Source organism: Xylocopa sonorina, chromosome 3, assembly GCF_050948175.1.
Source record: "Xylocopa sonorina isolate GNS202 chromosome 3, iyXylSono1_principal, whole genome shotgun sequence".
NCBI lineage: Eukaryota > Metazoa > Arthropoda > Insecta > Hymenoptera > Apidae > Xylocopa > Xylocopa sonorina.
In genome coordinates, this window is record NC_135195.1 from 1,747,762 (window position 1) to 1,768,899 (window position 21,138).

At 35.1% G+C, this 21,138-nt stretch overlaps 1 protein-coding gene across 1 annotated transcript in view; it reads left to right on the top strand.

Moving 5' to 3' along the window:
• The window catches only part of LOC143433639 (zwei Ig domain protein zig-8), a 94,622-nt gene extending 74,515 nt beyond the window's left edge, over positions 1-20,107 (top strand). Inside the window, exons 3-7 of the mRNA XM_076911080.1 lie at positions 5,064-5,248; positions 5,618-5,831; positions 17,164-17,350; positions 18,363-18,484; positions 19,698-20,107. Of these exons, the coding sequence (XP_076767195.1) occupies positions 5,064-5,248; positions 5,618-5,831; positions 17,164-17,350; positions 18,363-18,484; positions 19,698-19,831 (842 nt within the window). The 3' untranslated portion in view covers positions 19,832-20,107. The remainder of the gene's footprint in view (positions 1-5,063; positions 5,249-5,617; positions 5,832-17,163; positions 17,351-18,362; positions 18,485-19,697) is intronic.
• The last annotated feature ends 1,031 nt before the right edge of the window (positions 20,108-21,138 follow it).

The window sequence follows — 21,138 nt, forward strand, 5'->3', positions numbered from 1 at the left end:
AGCTTGTATAAATTAGACGAATCCTTCTTCTATATAGTTCAAATTGATTTTTCATGATATGCAGATCCATATTTGGTGGTAGAAAATACCAAATTTTTAGTACATTTACTACTAGTTTTATAAGCATATTTATAAACATTATGTGACTTGTATTTACATGTGTGTTACATTAATTCCGTTCGGAAAGCTTATATAATCAAGCTAGTCTCATAGAGGTGTAATACAATTTGTAGAACACTATATTATGTCCATTTGATGCACGCAATCCTAAAACTATGTATTCTATGTAGTATGTGCATTATATAAAACTATCTAAAATGATACTGACTGCATGTTCTATTACACTCAGTATGCAAACACTGAGTTATTTTACATACATACGCAATTATCACGCGCAACTAGTTCGTTTCTTGGATATGCGAAAAACATCTAAGTTAAGATGTACCGTTTCGTAGAAGCAATGGCAGAAATTGGTGAGCGTAATTGCGCGTCAATTATAGAGTTCTTATATCTTTTCGGAATCCATACCAGCATCGATTTACTTACATCTCTTTGCACTATTTTTCTGCATTTGTTTTTTAGCAGCATATTGTATCTTTCTTTATGAGAATAAATTTTTATTAGAATTATTTTTTATAATTGAAATTTAACCTATAATTACTACTTATTATTATAGTAATATAGGTAGTGATATGATATTTATTTATGTGAGTGAATGAATTTTTATTTTTCAAACGTGTACAACGTAACATTTATTCAGGTTCTCCAAATTACGTCGGCTTCGTCGACACAGCACACAAATGGTCACTTTTCGACGCACCAACTGAAAAAATAGACAGGAAATCGCGTTCAGTATATGCTACTTGCTTTGCATAATCGCTAATACTTTGATACTTTACGATCAGGTTAAAGTCATATTTCTCCAGCGTAGCAGAAAATTCATTAGCGTAGAGGGAAATTTGACGAGGTGTCGTGTCACGTGTTCCATAAACATTAGTTAACGGGCCGATAATGTACGAGCAGTAATTTTTCAGTAACTTTTATTTTCGCATAATGCCTGTTCATATTTTTTCAACCTAAAACAGCTCATTACCATTGCAAATTCTAACCCTTCTACGGTCATTGACCTAAAAAATTTGTTCCCGTTCCTTCAAGAAACTCTAACTGTCACAATTGCTGTTTATAATTTGCATAAACTAATTTGTACATCGATGCATTATTTATTTAAAAATACAGAAAAAATTTCCAAAGAAATAAAATTCTTAAAAATTCTAAGAACTTAGAATTGAAAGTTCGTTCCACAAATAAGTTTACCAGCAATAGTTTTATTATTAATAAAAACAGTAACGAATTTACGATCTAAGAGTATGATTGGTAGAAGATAGAACGAACAAAGTAAACGATGTAATTAATTTCTATTGTTATTTCTACCGCTGCGTGGTTTCCTTTCCTCAAAGAAACTTCATCTTCAAGAAACGATGGAATTCGCTTCCCTCTATATAAACTTTCGTAAACTCCTTCTCGTCTATTCACGGTTGTATAATTATATTTCCTGTTTCGCCCAAGCAGGAAGCACAAAAATCGTTTGAGGTTAAATCTACTCGAAAGTTTCTGGCGCAAGAGGTCGGAAGGTTAAGTGGCGAAATTCTGATCCATCGTTCCACGATTTCTTCGACCCTCTTCTCTATCCTCTTTTGTACCGTTTCCATCGCTCGAATAATTAATATAGAGAGGAAGGCCAACTAGCATAGAGACGTTGAATAATTTCGTCACTGTCACGTTTTTCTCGTCTTCAACGGAATTATTTTGGATTTTACTGATTATTTTGGAATTTCGAGATTTTGATGCTTCGATGCGTTTCAAACGGACGACGTCGCATCGTATCGGGTGGAAAGCGATCGTATCTGAACGCTCGAAGAAGCAAATCCTCCCCCGCAACAAACATCGTCTGACGCTCGAACCGATTGTTCGACACGCTGATTTGATCTGCTCGGCAAAGGTGCCTTCTCCGTGATCCAAGAAACGGGAAATCCGGTCGCGCTACTCCCAAAGGTGGAAGAAATCGCACGGCGAATGGTGCTCTGTTTGATTAAATGTTTCTACTCTGACATCGTGTAGAATAAAGTTTAATTATTTATTCGTTCTTATAAAGAAACAGAAAACGTGGGATTTCCGAAGCTCGTGTTTACAGCACGTTCGTGACGAAGGTTATTTTTTAGGATTAGACGTTTTAACAATTTATACCGTGGCATAAACGCTGTGTTTCCTTAGGGTCAGTCACTAAGGGCATGCCCAAAAAGGTCTGAGGGAGGCTAGACAGATCAAGATCAACTTTAACATAATAAACACTAGAACCTCATCTTCTCGACGCCGCGAAAAGGGACGACGAATGTCAGTCCCTGTCAGTCAAAGAACATCGGCTCTGTTTTCATCGATTCAGAAAACATTTGGAATGATATGGTATGTTCGATCTTGAAGATTTATTCTTGAAATTAGAAAATGATTCAAAAGCACAAATTGCAAAGTATTTACCATAAATTTTGTATCACACATAATAGATGTATTCAATGCTATGCAAGAAGTAGTTCATAGTATAAAATATCGATTTCGAATTATTATTGCCGTTAAAATCAGCCTAACTAAATGTTCATATAACATATTATGTAAAAATAATAATATTTCACCCATAGTTGAATTAATTTCTGCTACCACTGCTACAATTTTAAGATATAATTACGACTGCTCATTTCGATGAAACAACTGAATTGTGGCTTACAGTGAAATAAATAACGGTATAAATTATTAATTTAATAATATGTATATACATTTATAAATGGAGACAAATCATTTTCATAAATACGTTCCATTAGTATGTGTTTCCTATTTCAACATTTGCAATATTAATCGAGAATTAATAAATTGCGAAAAAAGGCACATGGATCATAATCGATGAATGTTAACACCGTGCACAATGTTCTAGACAAATTCTACACATTCCATAAACCTCAAATTGCAATGTTTCTCTAGATACACGAGAAAACCTCATCGAACAATTTCGAGCTTTCCAACAATTTTACCATACTGTACCCCTAAATACTGCTTGGATTTCGTTAATACTTGAATCCAGTAGTCGAATTCTCTCTCTCTCTCTCTCTCTCTCTCTTTCTCTCTTAGCTTTAAAATGGTGAATTATGATACACTCGTATTATACCTGTAATTAATAACTAAGAATTTATAGACTTTACAGCATGATTGTAAGGTAGAACACCATTTACTCGGATGAAATTTTAGCCAATTTAATTCAATGTCCAATTTGGTAAACTTCTGTCGAACTCTTATTATCTGAATTACTACCAAGAGTCACTCCAATTATACGAACCCTTATAATTTCACTGAAATTAGTAACCTACGGCATGGAGGAATCTACATATATTCAAATCTAGTTATCGGATTGTAAACTTCGGTTGTTTGGGGGGAAAGTTACTGATACGCATGATCGATCGAGTTCAGATAGGGCAAATATCGAATAAGATCGAATAAGATATATAGTAGATACGCATTTTGACTAATCTTCGTATTTCGTTAAATTATTTTATATTATATCGTATTATATTATTAAATTTTATTCTCCTTTAGAAGCAAAGACGGAAGTAGTAATCACTGATTACTAATCAGTGATAAGTATTCTACTTTTAAGAATTCGTTACCTTAAGAAATGAATTAAATTCTTACTGTGAAGATTAATTAATATCGTTAATTGTTGTGGCACAATGTATACGGCTATATTGCAATTAATGTTAATTGAAACTTTAATTAAATCTTGCATACCTACCATGGTATCTTTTTTCACTGCAAGTAATATTTTCATCACTTCTTTTATTGTTTATGAACGAAAAATAAGTGTTCCTGTACATTTAATAACCAGAATAAATTCATTTTCTACGCTTGAAGCAACAAAAAAAAAAAAAAAAAAAAAAAATAAGAAGAATGAAATGAAATTTTCGACAAACGTGCTTTAATAGGACATAAAAGTCTCAAAATCATACTAGTCAATTTGTTCGAATTGATCTACCGTTTTGTAGAAAACTTTTCCTCAGCGTCATAAATCAAAGGGCGGTATATTTTAATAACGCTTTAATAAAGCGTTCCCATGATTTACGCGGCGGCAAATAGTGTTGTTAGCAAACGACAGCGCAGCTGATAAATCAACGATCACGGAATGATTCATGGAATGAGAGTGCAATTTACTTGAACGCCTTCGCTCGCATTTTTCGCGCTTTCCCTATACAAGCTGACGCGGCCGTGAGAATCCTATTACAACAACGCCATGCAAGACAGATGTTTGCAGCTTACTGGAAAATCTTGGCGAAATTGTACCCTTCGAGGAATTAGAGTCGCCGTTTTATTTCGCCCCCACCATTTCGTAACGTATCTTTAAAAAGATAAAACGAACTCGCTTTTATTAAGAAGATATAATCGGTGGAAGGAAAACATTTCAGATTTATGGGGGTTTCATTTAAATGAAACTAATGGGGATACATTGCGGGACTGGGGAGTATTTCACTTAACATCTAAGTATGATAAGTATTATATGATACGGGGCGCTTAAACGACTCCTATTTTGAACGAACAATTTCCAGAATAAAAAGTAATCAAAATTGGAAAACTTCTTCCAAAGCATACGCTATTATTTATACAATAATATATATCTTTTGCACTTTTTACTTTTTTATTTTATTTATACATTTCATATACTTTATTTAATGTATATAAAAGTCGTGCGCTTTCTACCTGTTAGAAGCGTTTAGATAATCTATGAAAAAATATTGTAAAAATATAATATTATAATAATAAAATACGTTGATTAAAAAACCTGTTGATATTAAAAGTTTACAGAGAAAGTGGATTCGATTGGAAAGGAAAAATTTGTTGAAGTGTTAAGTTTTAATTTGGAGATACATCAGGTTATGACGAAAACGGACGAAGCACTGGTCAGCAAGAGGGAAAGTTAAACAAAAGAAGATCTGACACGCTTACAAAAGGTTTTTACGGGTTTGTTGCAGAGGAAATAATTGCTAATTTACCACCCCTTCGAATACCTCGGCTGAGGCACCACCGAGTAACGGATTGGGATCCTTATTTCGAGAATGCAGAGGGCCAGGGGATAAATGGATCCCAGAACGTGGCGTTGCATCTTGGTTCAACAGCTCTACTCGATTGTCGCGTTGCAATGCTTTCTGGAAAGAAGGTATTATATTATATATTACATTTTGAAATTTCAATGAAACACACTTCTCACTCGTCACTATACGTACAAATAATTTAAATAATTCATTTTAAAGATAGAACATTACTAATCTTTTTTAATTTATCTGTTATCTCAATTTCTACCATCGCAAGATTTCAAAATTATTACGATATATTATGTGTATATAAAGAACACTATTAGAACTTTGTAATAATCGTAAATATAATGATAATTAATAAGTAAGCGATAAATTCATTGTCGATCAAAGGTGGCAGAATCACTCACAGACGATATAAATATATTTTAATTGTACACACGTTCCCTCGCGCGGAATCACGTGTAATTGCAGAAACTGTGTCATAATTATAGGTCATGTGGTTACGCCGCAACGCCGACTGGGCATCCCTTTTAACACTGGGTAATACTACTCACATTTCCGATCCCAGGTACAGCGTTAGCTTCCAATACCCAAACAACTGGAGACTAGCTATCGCCGGAGTGCGCAGAGAGGATCGTGGATTGTACGTCTGTCAAGTGAACACGCACCCCCCGAGGATGCTCGTCACTAACGTCACCGTTTTAGGTAACGTTCTACGATATATTACAATTAAGTATTTGGAAGTACTAGTAGTATAAATCAACGAATATCGTTCGTATATGTTTACAGCTTTAAAAACTGTATTATTTATACGTTAGAAGTACAAATTGACTTATTTCTTCTTTAACATTCTCAAGTGTTCTTATAAATGAATATTATATATTGTAGATATTTTATATTTTTATATTTGTTTGTTATGTTGAAGATATGAGACGGTTTTCATAGATGTGTGCATGATACACGGGAAAAGCAAAATATGAAATATTGGCTATTTTATTTAAGGCGATTAAGATTGACAAATCTACGTGATATAATATGCAATCGAATCTAGAATCTTCGGAATCCCAAGATGGTCAGCAACTCGAGGACCTCGCACAGACTGGATTCTCTAAACCTCTCGAAGGTCTTGAATTCTTGAAACTCTTGAACCATTGAATTAATTACTCGAATCACTATGGACATTAGATCTTCAAAAATTTGAATATTTACGCTTTCGCAAACCTGGAAATTTCAATCTACAATGACTTGTGCATCTTTTACACGCTGATTTCTATTTGTTGCAAATTTATTCAAGGTAATGCATTTTTGATATTATGACTTAAGCGAGCGAAAAAGAGAGATATCTATCATGTACGTTAGAACATATCTCGTATTTCGTACGAATACGGAATCTATTTCATTAAATTTCCATCATCAATTTCGAGTTAGCTAAATTTCCTGTTTCACTTGTCCGTAGACATTAGTCATACGAACTTCAGAGCCTTCTCTATCGTTTCCCATGTGTCTTGATCTGAGTGCGCCTCAAGTTTTACCATTAAATATAATATCTTGAACAGCATTGCAAGATAGCTCAGCAACATGCTGTTGACCAAAGTTCCACGTTATCGATAGCTAAAGTTTCAATATTACATAGACGCCGTTATTTTTGGGATTACATAAATTGCTATTCGATGTAATTCACATCGTTTAGATAGAATTCACAGTTTGGTTAATTCCAAATCATGAATTTACCATTCTCATACCGTGAAAGCAGAAGAATTATGCATATTGATTATATACAATAAATATATAAATGACGAAATTGAGCTCAGAGAATTAGTTACAACGTCGTTAATTACGCAGACCTCGAACACCTAGAGTATATCACTTGTAAGAAGTTCAAAAATATCACATCGAAGCTGTCGATTATAATTTATGATCGACCAACGTGGTAGATGACAACAGATAATCAACAATTACTGGATTTCTAAGAAGTACGGGAATACTGAGCTCTTTGGTCCATTAGATCGGAAAGTAATTAAGGTAGAGTGCTTAAAAATTCTTTGATCTATTTACATCTTTCGCGAAATTACAATCCAATAAATAATACAAATTTCACTATATAAAAATGATATTGATAATTTTATTAGAAACTTGTACCATTTATCAAAATGATATAAGAACAGTAAAGTTGGAAAGAATTTGGTGAAGTTTTCTTTTATCGTTACCATCATTGATTAGAACACCGGTGGTAGTATTATCTGTCGTGAAGTTTGCTGGAAGCAATTCTATTTAATGAACGAGTTGTTATTGAACTTGTCGCACTTTGGTATACTTGTCTCCAAAGTAAATAGGGAGTTTGGGGTACAACTATCTTGTTAGCTAATTACTACGACCTGTTAGGTGGTTGGTGCTCATAATTTTATACAACGAACGTAAACAGAAATTGTATACGGTATCTACTTTAATTGGTCACGAGAATATTTTACAAGCAATTATTAGTTTGTTTAATACGAAGCGAAATATAGATAGACTTTTTATGAAAACGAAGAATGAAGATACTTTCATTTTACGTATCATATATCATTTTACATAGTAGTGAGCAGAGAAGTTGCAGCGCTTCCAAATCGTCCATTCTTTTATTTTACACGAGGATAATTGTTTACTAGAAGTGCTAATTCACGAACATTAATATAACAATTACAGTAAAATTCACTGTATTCCATTTGTAAACAAAAGCAAAATCCTTTCCCTTTCGTTGTCGTAAACCAAAGGATTCGCTGTGGAGCTAGAAACACGCTACGAAAAATTGCCGTTAATTATGCAGCCAGGGAGTAAATTCTCGCTGCAGCCAGAAATTTACTATCACGTGGGTCGGTATCGCGTAGCTAATCAACTTCGCCCACAGGCGGAGGCAGTTTCAAACGACAGTTGTACCGAAAGTTTAACGCGATGGCAGTACAGATTTTGGCGAAGTCGTCGTCTCGAGCGTCTACCGAAACTGGAGTAATGGCGCACGCTAAAGGGTGCGCACGTTCATTTTATAGCGCTCCACGGTGTATTTATACAAGAATTTACAATTCCTCGTCTGTGAACGAGATTGCACACTTCCCTTTATTCCCTTTTGTTTTCGTAAAATAGAAGATTTCCGATGAATGTACGATCTGTTCGTACGATGTCTGTTCGCTTCATCTTAAATTACTTTTTTAGAGGTCTTCCTATTATCCTTGCAACCCTAACTAACGCGGCTGAAATTTTATTCATCAGATTTGAAACGACGTCGTTTATTACCAACAGACTTAATAAATCTTCGAAAGAACTTGTTTTGCGTTCATAGTTCTGATTTCAGTAGTAAGTAAGATTTCAGTAATAGTTCTCAAACTATTTTTTAGTCAAAGAGAATATTTTTAATAGGACTTGCTCAATTTTTAAAGAGATATACTATGGTAGACATGAATCTTATCCAGCTGATCAACCAATATAATAGTGTAACCATATGTGGATGAATTCTTTAGAGCAAGTTATATGTTAATCTAACGGAAAAAGCATATAGTTCCATTAAAAGAAAGAAAAAAATAGAAATCACTTAAAAATTTTTTACTCCTCCGCGTATGTAACATATGTGGCTTACATCCACAACGAAGTATCTTATGAAACATGATATGTTCTATTTAACATACTTCGCTTTCGAATGACAAATATTTTGGGACGCAAGTACACTTGTAGAGCTGCAAAAAAACTAAAGAAGAAAGAATGATGAAGAAGAAGAGGAAAAATGGTTAATAAACGCAGTTATGTCAAGAAGTTATTGAATATGTAAGATCTAGTAATTTAAATGATAGCTTGTTAGAAGGCTGTGGCGTTATGAACGTGGAATAGTTTAATCGTTACTTTAATTTTGCCTAGGTTCGCACTGGGATACAACCGAAAACCGGAAACGGAAAGTATAGGTTATTCGATTAACCACAACCTTCGATCACAAGGTTGCTTTCTGAGCTATACAGGGGAGTCGCGAATCAGGTAGTATGAGAACGGGATGGGCAAGGGAGAGACAGGGTTCACTCTCGAAAATCGAACTTTGGTACTGACGGCTCTTTCTCGATAGCCTCGAACCGAAATCGGCCGAGAAAGGGCCACGGGATTTACAGAAATGACAGAATAAACGCGACGAGTGATTCGGAAGGTACCACGCACGGTTATCAGTTGTACAAAGAAAGGTAATAGATCGCAATAAGAATAGCGTCTCGTTCTTACTCTTTCAACGCTGATTGTTGCTGCATTGTTGCTGTTTCGGCATTGTTCGGGGCATCGATCAGTGGATCTCGACAATTGTTTCTCCCCAGGGGCGACCCCTTGGCACTCCGGTTTTCCTAATTGTTCGTTCTCGACGCGCTTTTCTGGGCTGATCGCTCTTCTCTAGAGGCTAGGAGGGAGTTGATCCTTCCGCGTCCTATGGAATAACTCCTGGCTATCATCTGGAACAGCGGAGTAGCGGTTGGGGTTTTTGGGACTTCACCAGGCGGGACTGCTACAAGGTCAATCTCCCAGGGTCTTCTTCTGTCTACCGTCGAGCCTTCTCCCGTTGCCTTGACGCGCAACCTTCGCGAGGGTGGGTTTCGGGTCGTCGATCGCCTTCTTATTTATGCTTAATGTCACAGTCCGACGTATGATCTTGACGTCTGACTTATGACGTCACCATGTCACAGTGTATATGTATATAGAATGAACTTAACGAATCCAAATATAGCGATTGTTTATTAGTTTTTACCGCGACGGCAGAAATACTAAACTTCAACGCTATACATATACACGTAGATTATATCAATTAATTGTATTTTATACTAACTTATTCGCAACCGTTTGCATTCATCACCAGGCAGTAACGCTCAATTTATAACTCTTTCTTCACTGTTACATTCTAGCTGCGTTGCATTTATTACGCACATAGACGTCACGCATATATCATTTACACCCGAGCATTTTTCATTTCAGTGTGCATTGTAAATTCAGATCATGAAACTTCCACGTTGCGGTATTCGTAACGGTATCTGTTACAAAAATCCCAGAAACCCGTTAATGAATGATGGAACTATGTCCCGGAAATATTTTATTAACCTATATTTTTCTATAATACTTCAAGGGACTGGAAATGTTGGAAACTGTTGGAAATTCTTGAAATTAGAAACAATTATAATGTTTTTCGAATCCGAGCAGTAACTGATCCATGAAATTATTGTTTAATTTTAATTTCCTGTAGATAGGATTTTTGCTAGGAATTTGTTGTTCCGAACATCTATTCTTTTATTATAACTATATGTATACACATGTACTACTCGTTTTACTTGATCTATTTCAATCAATTTTCAATTACAATGTATTTGAATAAATTTCGAGCCTTTAATGCTGTACCTAATTGAAAGATACATCCATTTCACTAGGAAAACTGCACGGTTATTGGGTTTTCAGTGCATTTTTAATAAAAATTTCCATCGACGATCGAGCTCTCTGAAATTATAGATTCGTCTGTTAGATCGGAAAACTGCTCGGACGGCTTATACGGGCTACGTTCGAATACCCTCGAGTTCGAAGCCCTTCAGCGGAACATGAAACGGCTGGCTACTTCAAATTGCTATTTTCACTTCGCGACGGAGTTTACAAATCGTCGTCCTCTATTCGACGTCGAAACTTCCGACGGACACTCGGTACGGCCCGTTTTAAATTCTCGTTAACGTTTGCCAAGCTTCCGGCCAGGTTGATCTTTAATTCACCAGGCACCGCTCGAACGCGATGGAAAAATTGTTATTCCGTCGGTTAATAGGAAGCTCACGACAAGGCTGCCACAAGGGAGTAACGAAGTGGACCTTCGCTTGTAAAACACGATCGACCCGCACGTTTCTTTGCTCTGTTCATTGATCGGTTTTCTTCAAGCTTCGCTAAATTATGCCTCGCTTTATGCAGAAAGTAACCAATCCATAAAGGGTAGGGAAAAAAAGGAAAATAAATTATAATTAAGTTTCACGTGTTTTAACTCATTATTACCACTAAACTTTGTTTGTTTATCAATGAATTGGAGAATATTGGTGCGTCGAATAAGACGATACTCTATAAAATTGTAGAACATGAAGAACATTATTTATTATTTACTGTTCATGAAATTAAACCTATTTTTAGTAAACTGCATTATATTTAGACATTGAGATTTTCCATTGAAATTACGTAATTCTCTATAACACTTTTCTTTTTATATTTTCAGAAGTAATAAATTAATCTAATTTAGGATTAATTTAGGTTATAATATCCAATTTAATTACTTCATAAAATCAACCATTAAACTATGGAGCCATATCGTCTTCTTGTTATACGAGTCGATTGTTTCTCTGCATAACGCGTTTCCTTTCCCATCTATCGGAACGATTTTCTTCCAACAGCATTTTGTTATAATTATTTCGAGGAATTTCTAAATTTACTGTAACATGAAAACACTGAAGAAGTATCTGATAAAACGGGAGAAGTTCCGTTTTTAAATGGAAATTTATTCTAAATTCGTAGCCCTTCGTCTGTACATAAGCGTGGAAATTGAAAGAGAAATGGGACAAGGATGACGCTAGAAGCCGTTTTTGCCGGGAAGGAAATGCTTGTTAGAATAATTCCTTTAGAACCACCATCTATACTTATTTCTATAGGTAATACATGTAATGTTGTAGTTGTAATGTGGACATTTTTCAAATCCAAAAGTTTCAGTTAAATACTTTTAATGTACTACTTTTTCAAATATTAATATCAACGTTTATTCACAAAGTAAATGCAATTAAAAACGCTCCATACATCTATTCGTAACACAAGCATTTAAAAGCTTCAAAATATGTTTTGAATATAAAATGTGTTTTCAACCGCCTTCGCCTTTGATATTGTTGAGCACCTTGTTTGATATCATTGGCCATGTGTAATACCATGCCCAATTAACATTGGCAAAGAAATAGTTATCGGTCGTGATAGACCAAACGACTCATTTTACCAATCGTTACGAAAGTTGTAATTTATCTATCGACTAAAGACCTTTAAACAATTATTAGTTATTTTATTTTGTGTCACAATGACTGAGCAGCGGTTGATTCGCAACAATATCTTCTCTTTAACTTTACGTAAATTCACAAGTCGCATAAAATGCCATAAAAATCAGTGCAAACGAATTCGCTGGATCGGTACGAGAGGACAAAAGCAGAGAAATAACGAAATCAGTTTTACCGTAACAGATTTCCCCTCTTTTCAAGCACGCTGTTGTCACTCGCTCTATTCGTTGTGTTCGATTGGTCGCGAGTCAGCTTCTTTGTCAACGTTTCGACAACGTTCCATCTCCCAGTCGTTCTCGCGAGACACGGACAGAAAAAGGAGCAGGGGACGCGAAACTTGCTTCTAATCCGGTTAAAAGTAGGAAAACTTTCTCGTGAGCTTCTGGCCGGGAAGTCCTCGTTCCGTTGGACTTCACGGAATCTTAAACTCGACACAGTATTTTCGCTGGCCGCCTCGCGTCTCCAGCCGCCCAATCTCCTGTTGTATCTTCCTTCTCTGATCATATCCAACGGTTTCGAGGACCCAGTCCTCGTCTTTCCGCCTCCTTTGTTCTCCGTTCCATTCTTCTTATTTCGACTTGAGACTATCGGCAGCTGGAGAGCGTCCCTTTAATTAGAAGATGGTTCCTCCTCGAGTCGTTTCGTGGATACGATCACGAGTTACGCGATCGTTCTTATGAGCCGGATAATAAAAGCTTAATTGAGAAGCTAAACGTCGAGCAACATCTGGACCAATACATCGGATTACCAGTCGATACGAGGCCTCGCCTTTATGTGCCAAGCCGGACTAGCCGGAGATTTAACGTATTCCCGCGTGCTCGTTAGGCGGAATTAAATTTGCAAAGCAGAGGCAATATCTATTGACGTCATCGTACGGTGAACGAGTTCTCGTTTGTTTGGAGAATTTCTCCTTTCTTTTTTAAATACCAATTTTCGTTTTATGCGATCGAGAACGCGAACGGTGGTCGACTGAAAAGAAGACTCGAATAAAAACAGCGTATTCAGTGGATAGTATTTTTTGGTTCGGTTGTTAAGAATATTTCAAGTTTGCGAGAGAAATCCGTATTACTAGGTTTTGGCATATTCATGAGTTTTATAATGAGGGTAAAGTGGCCTCAATCTGCATAATCTTTTTGCTAGGTATGATTTTTCGACCTGGTAATTCAATGTGATTACGTTTCACTCGACTTGTTTTATCGTTAATTGCAAAAACTAATTAAGGACCTTAAAAGTATCGAATGATAAAACATGTAACATTGTATTTCCTAAAATTTCGATTTCTTTTTAACTTATTAATTTATTATAAGCTTTGTTGGCCATTACCTTGAATGACGCTGTTTTTAAACTTTTAGTTACAATGTTACGAAATTAATTCCCAAGTAATTCATATACTTTCATATTATATTAACCACACTTTTTCTTCAGTCCATTTAATCGTTGTACAACTCGTAATTAAAATGTAAAATCTACGTGAATTTGGAAATATGGCTTTAACATAAATCATTCATAAACATGTTTGTGCGAAATTTAGAAATGTTTGTAAACTCAGCGTGACATCCATTAACTAAGTTAAAACTGAAAAATGAACAAATTTAAGAAGGAGTTCGGAACGACTAAAATCCCTGATAAGAGCACAAAGTGCACCCTTTTTCTGTCGTCTAATCGTCTAACGGCGATGCTTCGATTTTAGATCGATCATTTATTTTGATCAGATTCGAGATAGGATGAAAGCTTAGAAATTATCGTTCCACGGGAAGCATAAACGCGATATGCAAACACCCCTGGCGCATTAGCGACTTCCATCATCCCCCGAATAATAGTTCTGAAAGGGTGCGCTTTACGAAACTCTGGCTGGAGAAGACTTTTATCTGGAACAAGCACGGAAGAAAACAAGCTGACGAACCGAACACAAAAACGGTACTGTTCTGTTCTGTTCTGGAGTATCGTTTGCAACATCTTGATCGATCGGTTTCATTGATACACCTGGGAGAAACGAGCGCTTGCCGATTGAAATGGTTACCATTTAAAGTGTATCGCTGGCTCGTATATGTGCTGTTACTTTCCAACGTGTACCGAAGGGTTTCGTCTGTTCTTCACACAAATGGATCCATTTTAAAATGCATGGGTACGAAATCGTTTCAACTTTGGACAAATATTTCGGTAGATTTAATGGAATGGTACTAATAAAATTGAATTATTTAAAAGTACCGATATTTGTATGTATAAAATGATTGTATTAAAACTTGCAAACTATAATTGTTATCATTAAGCAGATATACATTGTTCAAAAATGATATTTAGAGAGATATTAATGCAATATTAAGGTACAATGTAATAGAAAAGTAAATTTATATGAAACAAATTCATTCTATTACATAGACCACTTTTATAATCGACGTACAAATGAGTGCAAGCCTCGAAAAGTTTATGTTACACTGTATCAGGTAAATTGTGATGAGTTTCTCTTGTATTTTGATTAAAGATCAATACAATAATTTATATCGCAGCATTTAATCCACTTACTTCTAGACTATACTCTAAACCTTTCTTCTACAAGTTTCAAACAGCTAACGTGATTCTGGTATTTGTGTTGGACATTGTACTCGCTTCTAACAAAATATCCGTAACCTATAGATATGTACTAAAACAATCGGCAGAAATTGCAGAAACTACAATGTTGACCAGAATAAAGCATCATTTACTTAAACATACAGTGACAATACGTTTACCCATGGCAACAATACCCAAGGAGCCATTACTTTATTTCGAGATTTCTAATAAGCATTTTACAACGATAATTCGAGTCAGTTTGTAGCATGCTATCGTCAAAAGTCGAGGCGTTTTTCGAATTTATTGCTTGGTACAGTAATATTAGGGCACACGGAATTTCTTTACGTGTCATTTGAAGGTGCAACGGTACCTTCGAGTAAGCTTTAGCGAAGAACAACCGTTTAGTCGAGTTTCTTCCCCCTTTTCCACCATGTACATATTTATCAACCATTTAGAGATCAATTATCGTTCTCTCACTTCTCCTGTAAAATTTGCAAATAGTGAATTCGTATGCCTCGAGAAAAAGCACACGCCCATATCGCAAGAAGAGCATTTTTTTAACAGTAATTTTTATTAAGTTAAATATGTTTTTTATATATATGAAGTAAAATTAAATAGCGAAGCGTTAATTACTAATAACATGTTCAATTGTGGTTTCAAATGGTAAAATTATTTTTCACAAAGGGTTAAAGCGCGTTACAAATTAAAACATATTTTGTCCATTATCGTACTCTTTAGAGGTAGGAAGAAACAAAGTGAATCGTTTATTCTAGTTTCCGCATACCTGTGAAAGCATTCTCACCGCTGATCAGCACAGAAGCATAGATCCTCGCGGTTTCCACGCTAAAGGACACGAGACGCTCAAGTTTCGCATACCATATCAATCACTGTTCATCCTGTTTCCTGAAGAGGCGTATGTTCAATTAGGACACAACGTGGAAAGTTTCTCGCAGCAAAGCCTCTTCGATCGATAGCGATGCCGCGAATGCACAATAAGATGATTTTCCAACGGAACCTTTACCTTTAACGTGGCGTGTACTTGGGACACGTTCTCACAAGGAATCGCAACTACAAACTTGCTCGATATTTCGCGTCGTTGGTTCACTCGTGGCATTCAATCTAAAGACGCCTTATAAATTTTCAGTCGTTTGCACACGGTTCAATCCGCGGTTTTGTTTCTTTTCGTTGAAACCTGGATCCGCTCTGGAAAATGTATATATGTCGAGCTTGAAAAATACGCAAGTACAGTTGAAAAAATAGAAATTTGTCTTGGAAAATGTATTGTAGATTAATCTTGCTAAATGTGGGGCAATGCCATTTCTAGTAGGTTCTTTAGAAAATAATAGAAAATTATTCCATTTCAAAGTACTTATATTTTAATAAGATATATTTAAATTAATTTAAAGCAAAATAAATCGAAATACGTAAATAGTGAACAGAAATGAAAAAATTCACATTTCAGGTCGTTGAGATACTATAACTTATGTCTAATCAAAAGAAAGACTAATCACAAAGTCTAATCAAAAGAAGATTCTCTGAGTATATGAGTTCTATGATAACAACTATTATTCTTCGACTTTGACCGTTATTCCCAAATTGCTTATTTATAAGAACGTTTAAATTCATCGACTACACATAGCATCGCTGCGTGTCGTGAAAATCAGATCGATCGATTCAAATTGGTCACGAAACATAACGCTCACCGCAGTGACGAGTTCGAATTCCGTGGCCAGAAAAATTCACTTAAGTACACTCCGGGAATCTCGGGAGGCTCCGCAGCCTGCAAGATTTTACCCGGGAAACGGGAGCAACCACCGTGTCACGTACTCTCCACGCTCTATTTTTCGCTTTGTTTTTCAAGCGTAGCCGAAAGAATGTGACACCTTGTTGCACGTTTCCTACAAATTTCCGCGTTTACGCTCGCTTACCTAATTATCAAATAGGAGCTGTTTACTTTTGCGAACGGGTGACGTCCACGTCAGTCTGAACACGTGTTCACCGTAAACATAAAAAGTTTATACAAGCAAATGTTAGAGAATAATAATTATGTAACAAATCGTTTCTGTACTTTAAATTACAATTTTTCATTTTTAGTCAGTGTTTTTTCGCATTTGTTAAGTTGTTTCGCTATCTTTTAATAACCGTATATTATATTTCATATTTTATTTAAACAAATACTGAAAAAAATCAAAGATACTTGACCACATATTGTTTTATAATATCTAGGTGCGTTAAATTCCCGGATTTTTTTATTAGATCAATATTTCCCAAACAAAAATCGTCATCGGTAAGAAAGACTAAAGTTTCGAATAAATAGACAGCCTTTTTAATTGATAACCAAAGCCGAAAAAGTAATTTTGATAAAGGGAATCTAGTGACCGCGGCGGTGCGCCATTTCGAAAATGCAATATGTATTCTATTGTCACGTTCGCTTTCAGCTCCAGACATCAGAATCGTGGATGAGGCCAGGCACGAATTACGTGATCGGTACTACAAAACCGGGAGCGGTATCGAGCTGGCGTGTGTCGCACGGCCATCTTGCCCCGACTCGAGGATACCACATCCTGTCTGGAGGAAAAATGGCGAGACGTTGCCGGATCGTGTCAACGTTTATCACATTAATGGGTGAGTATACACACCGACAGAACGATGGATCGAACGGTACACGGAGGTAGATAGGCCGCGTTCCGATTTGCGCCCGCTTATCGATGCGCAATTGTGCCCCGCGTATCACCGGACACGCTCCACTTTATCGTCCCGTCTCTCCGCTACGAGCCACCAAGCAAGCTACCTACCGCCCGCTTGCATCCTTTCTGGGTAACGAGCGAACCGTTTAATCTCCCTTGAGGCGTTCTACGAGTCGTTCGACGAGTCGTTCGACGACCTTACCACCGGTATCTCGGTTGCTTTGTTCGCCTACATTTTTTATTTCGACCGTCTGTTCGTTTGTGCGCGATGGAATTTTCGTTAGATTTAGAACGATACGATTGAGATTTTAATCGATATTACCTAATCGACTGTTCATTTTCTGATACTTTAATATATACAAGAATATGGTATGTACTGAGTTACATAAACTTACTCAAGTTTTACGTAAATACGAACATTATGCATAAATATTTACAAGACATAACAAACTTCTGACTAGCTTCTCTTATTGCAGTGAGACTGCAGCATGCTTCTGCCTGCTGCGGTAGAATCTAAATTGCTAGATTAGGAGTCGATAGTGTCTCACTAAGTACGCTAAAGTCCCATCCATCAAGTTTTAGTCGGGCTTTATTCCTAGTCGGGGATACTCTTATCATTTAAATAACAATGCTAAGGATCGAATAAAATTTACATTAAATTCAACTAATAAGGGAGCGCATCGAAAATGTGGATAAAAAAAAGTACTACAGGTTTGCGACACATTTACGAGCTTAACTTTTAAAATCAAACTTTGATAAAATTATAAAATTTCACTATTATTTTTATTTTTGACTATCTTATAAGTTATAAGTAGTTTAATATTATTTACAAATTGTTTTAATTTTTAGTGCTGTTTAATAGTCTCACAATTGAATAGGTATCGTTCAAATGATTTTGGAAAAATATCTGTATGCATGTGCAACGCGTAACATGACAACGGGTTTTTCAGGTCGAACGAAGATTTGGTGACCAAGCTGTATATCGAGCAGGCGAAAAAGACTGACAGCGGCGAATACTCGTGTTCAGTGAGCCAATTCAGTACCGCCGCGGTGCATATTCACGTCCTGAATGGTAAATTGAATTAAATATTGTGCGTTGCTTTCGACTACGTATATTATGGAAAAATGTTACAGAACGGTATACAAAATTTTAGTTAAATTGCGATAAAGGGAATATGTGTTTTTTGAGACGAATTTTGAGACAAAGAGAGGGAAGAGAAACGTAGAAATACATTTATATATATAGTAAGAATTGAGTAAGAAATTGAAATTAAACGCGCGGAAATGTATACTTTTATAAAAAAAATATAATTCATTAAATATTTTTTCTAGAAAATTCTAAATATTAAACAAATTTAAAAACAGAGAAATATTGTATTAAAATAATGCAAACTTCATTAGCGAAATAAAAATGAATACATATAAATAATTGGGTTGTATAGTCTGATAATGTTAGAATACAAACATTGTTATAACAATATTAGCGCATATTGTACACGGTATTAGAAAAAAGCCATTCAATATTTAAATGATACATAAAACACACTGAGGTAAAAGAGCCTTAGCAAACGTAGGTTGAAAGATGAACCGTTTGTAAGATATAAACATTTTTGCTTACTAGTATTAGGATTAACTCGGTTGCTTCCGAGAAGGAACTTTTCGATTAGGAAACTTTTCCATGTAAAGACATCACGTAGCTAAAGCACTTCCATGCATAGCACGAACATATACATCAATTAGATACTTTGCAACTATGTAATACTACTATAAGAGTCGCAATCATCGATACACATCCAATTGATTCCGGACAAAATCTATCTGTCGGCACTTAAATAAAAATATTCAGAATGCGGTTTATAACGGAAACAACTAGATTAATCATGATGGTAACAAACAAAAATGTTTATATTACACGAACGGTTCAATGTTCGACCTATATTCAGTAAAGCTTTTTTATTCAGTACAGTCTATTCTATGTGCCATATAAATATTGAATAGTTTTTTCTAATAGCCTGTGTATTAAAGTTTCATTAAAAATATTGGGCAATAAAAATACTGGCAAATAAAGGCAGTACTGCATTAATTTTAAACACGTACTACCATCAATATATTAACTTACATATCTTAAATTCATCATTCAGTAGGCAGTTAGCAATTTTATGAAACAATAAGAAAATTTGTTTTCACGTTTCACTTTTACATTATACGTGTCACGGTTAATATTGTGAAATATTGTTTAACTGTCAAGGTATTTCGTACGACTGTAATACTTATTTTTATTTTAGGTGAAAAACAAGCAGCAGTTCATCACGATCAATGGAATTCAGCATCAACGAACAATCACGAAGGAATGAACCACTTGTACATCACGATCACTGGTCTTCTTGTTCTTCGTACTTGGTTGATCGATTTACTATAAAACTTGAAACCATGAATGTACACTAATTCACATCGCCCTGTACTTAAAAGTGTCTATCATAAAACAAAACATTTATATTATAGTAACGGATCAGTATTAAAATGGATATAAACTGCCGAACATGCGATTGTATGCAATAAATTAGTATACATTGCAAACAATATCGCAGAAATATATACAAACATTAATCCGATTCGGTCGAATCTGACAACAAATGTACATCATAAAGATTTATATTAAGAAATTTATTGGACCTGAAGGATGCATGTTACTATTTTTTTTTTTCTTTTACAAATTTAACATATCAATTAAATTAATGTGAACAGTGTTCCAAAATTATAACAGAAGTGTAGACAATTTTAGAGTGTAACTAGTCTTAAGAGAAACCATTCACTTTTTATTTCCTTCCTTTACTTTAGATTTCGACTTATCATTAAGGTGTATAAATTTGTTTTATAAATTCATATTCAGATTAACTTAACATGTTGCTTTTATATTATACAATTTTTATATACTCCCTAGACAATATTTAAAACATTCTGAGATACCTGTTAAGCTTCCAACTAAATTCTTAAAGGTATATCTATGTAAAAATACATCGCAAACGTTGTAAAAATGAATTAATGGATGTATTATACACTTATGACTATAATTTTACATGACATTGTACATTTACAAATATTTGATATAATGATCAGTAAATAATTGATTTCTGTCTATTTTACAAAAAAATTGAGGCGTCCATATAAAGTTAAGAAAAGCATAAGATATAATTATTGATAAGTATTGTACGATATTTCTGTTCATTCTTGGATGAAAGTTTAAACAAGTCTAACGTATTAACGCGAAACATTCGTAGTATCAACGAAAACGGAGTTCTAATTAACCTTTAATTAGAATGTAATAACATCAATGAATAAATAATGACGTCAAAACATAATAGTATCGTAACATGCATTTATTAGGTCAAAACGCAATTGTTCCCAGTGAACGATCGCGAATGTTGGTAGTTTAAATAAATAACTGTTCCAATCTTCAATTCTTGATGGCCTGTACATAAAACACCTTAATTATATTGTATAGCGGGGAAAGCACTATGCTTAATTGGTCGACCTGTTGCGATTTAACGCTTACTTTGCGGTTGTGTAAATCGCTTGTCCTTAAATACGCGCAAATTATTCAATTCCAATCGACCAGTACGCAGACGCGCATATCTTCTTGGATAATAAACTATCGTTAATTAATTTCATCTAACATCTCTTTTTGTCGAAATCATTTTATCCACCTCGTCCAAAAAGAAAACATTT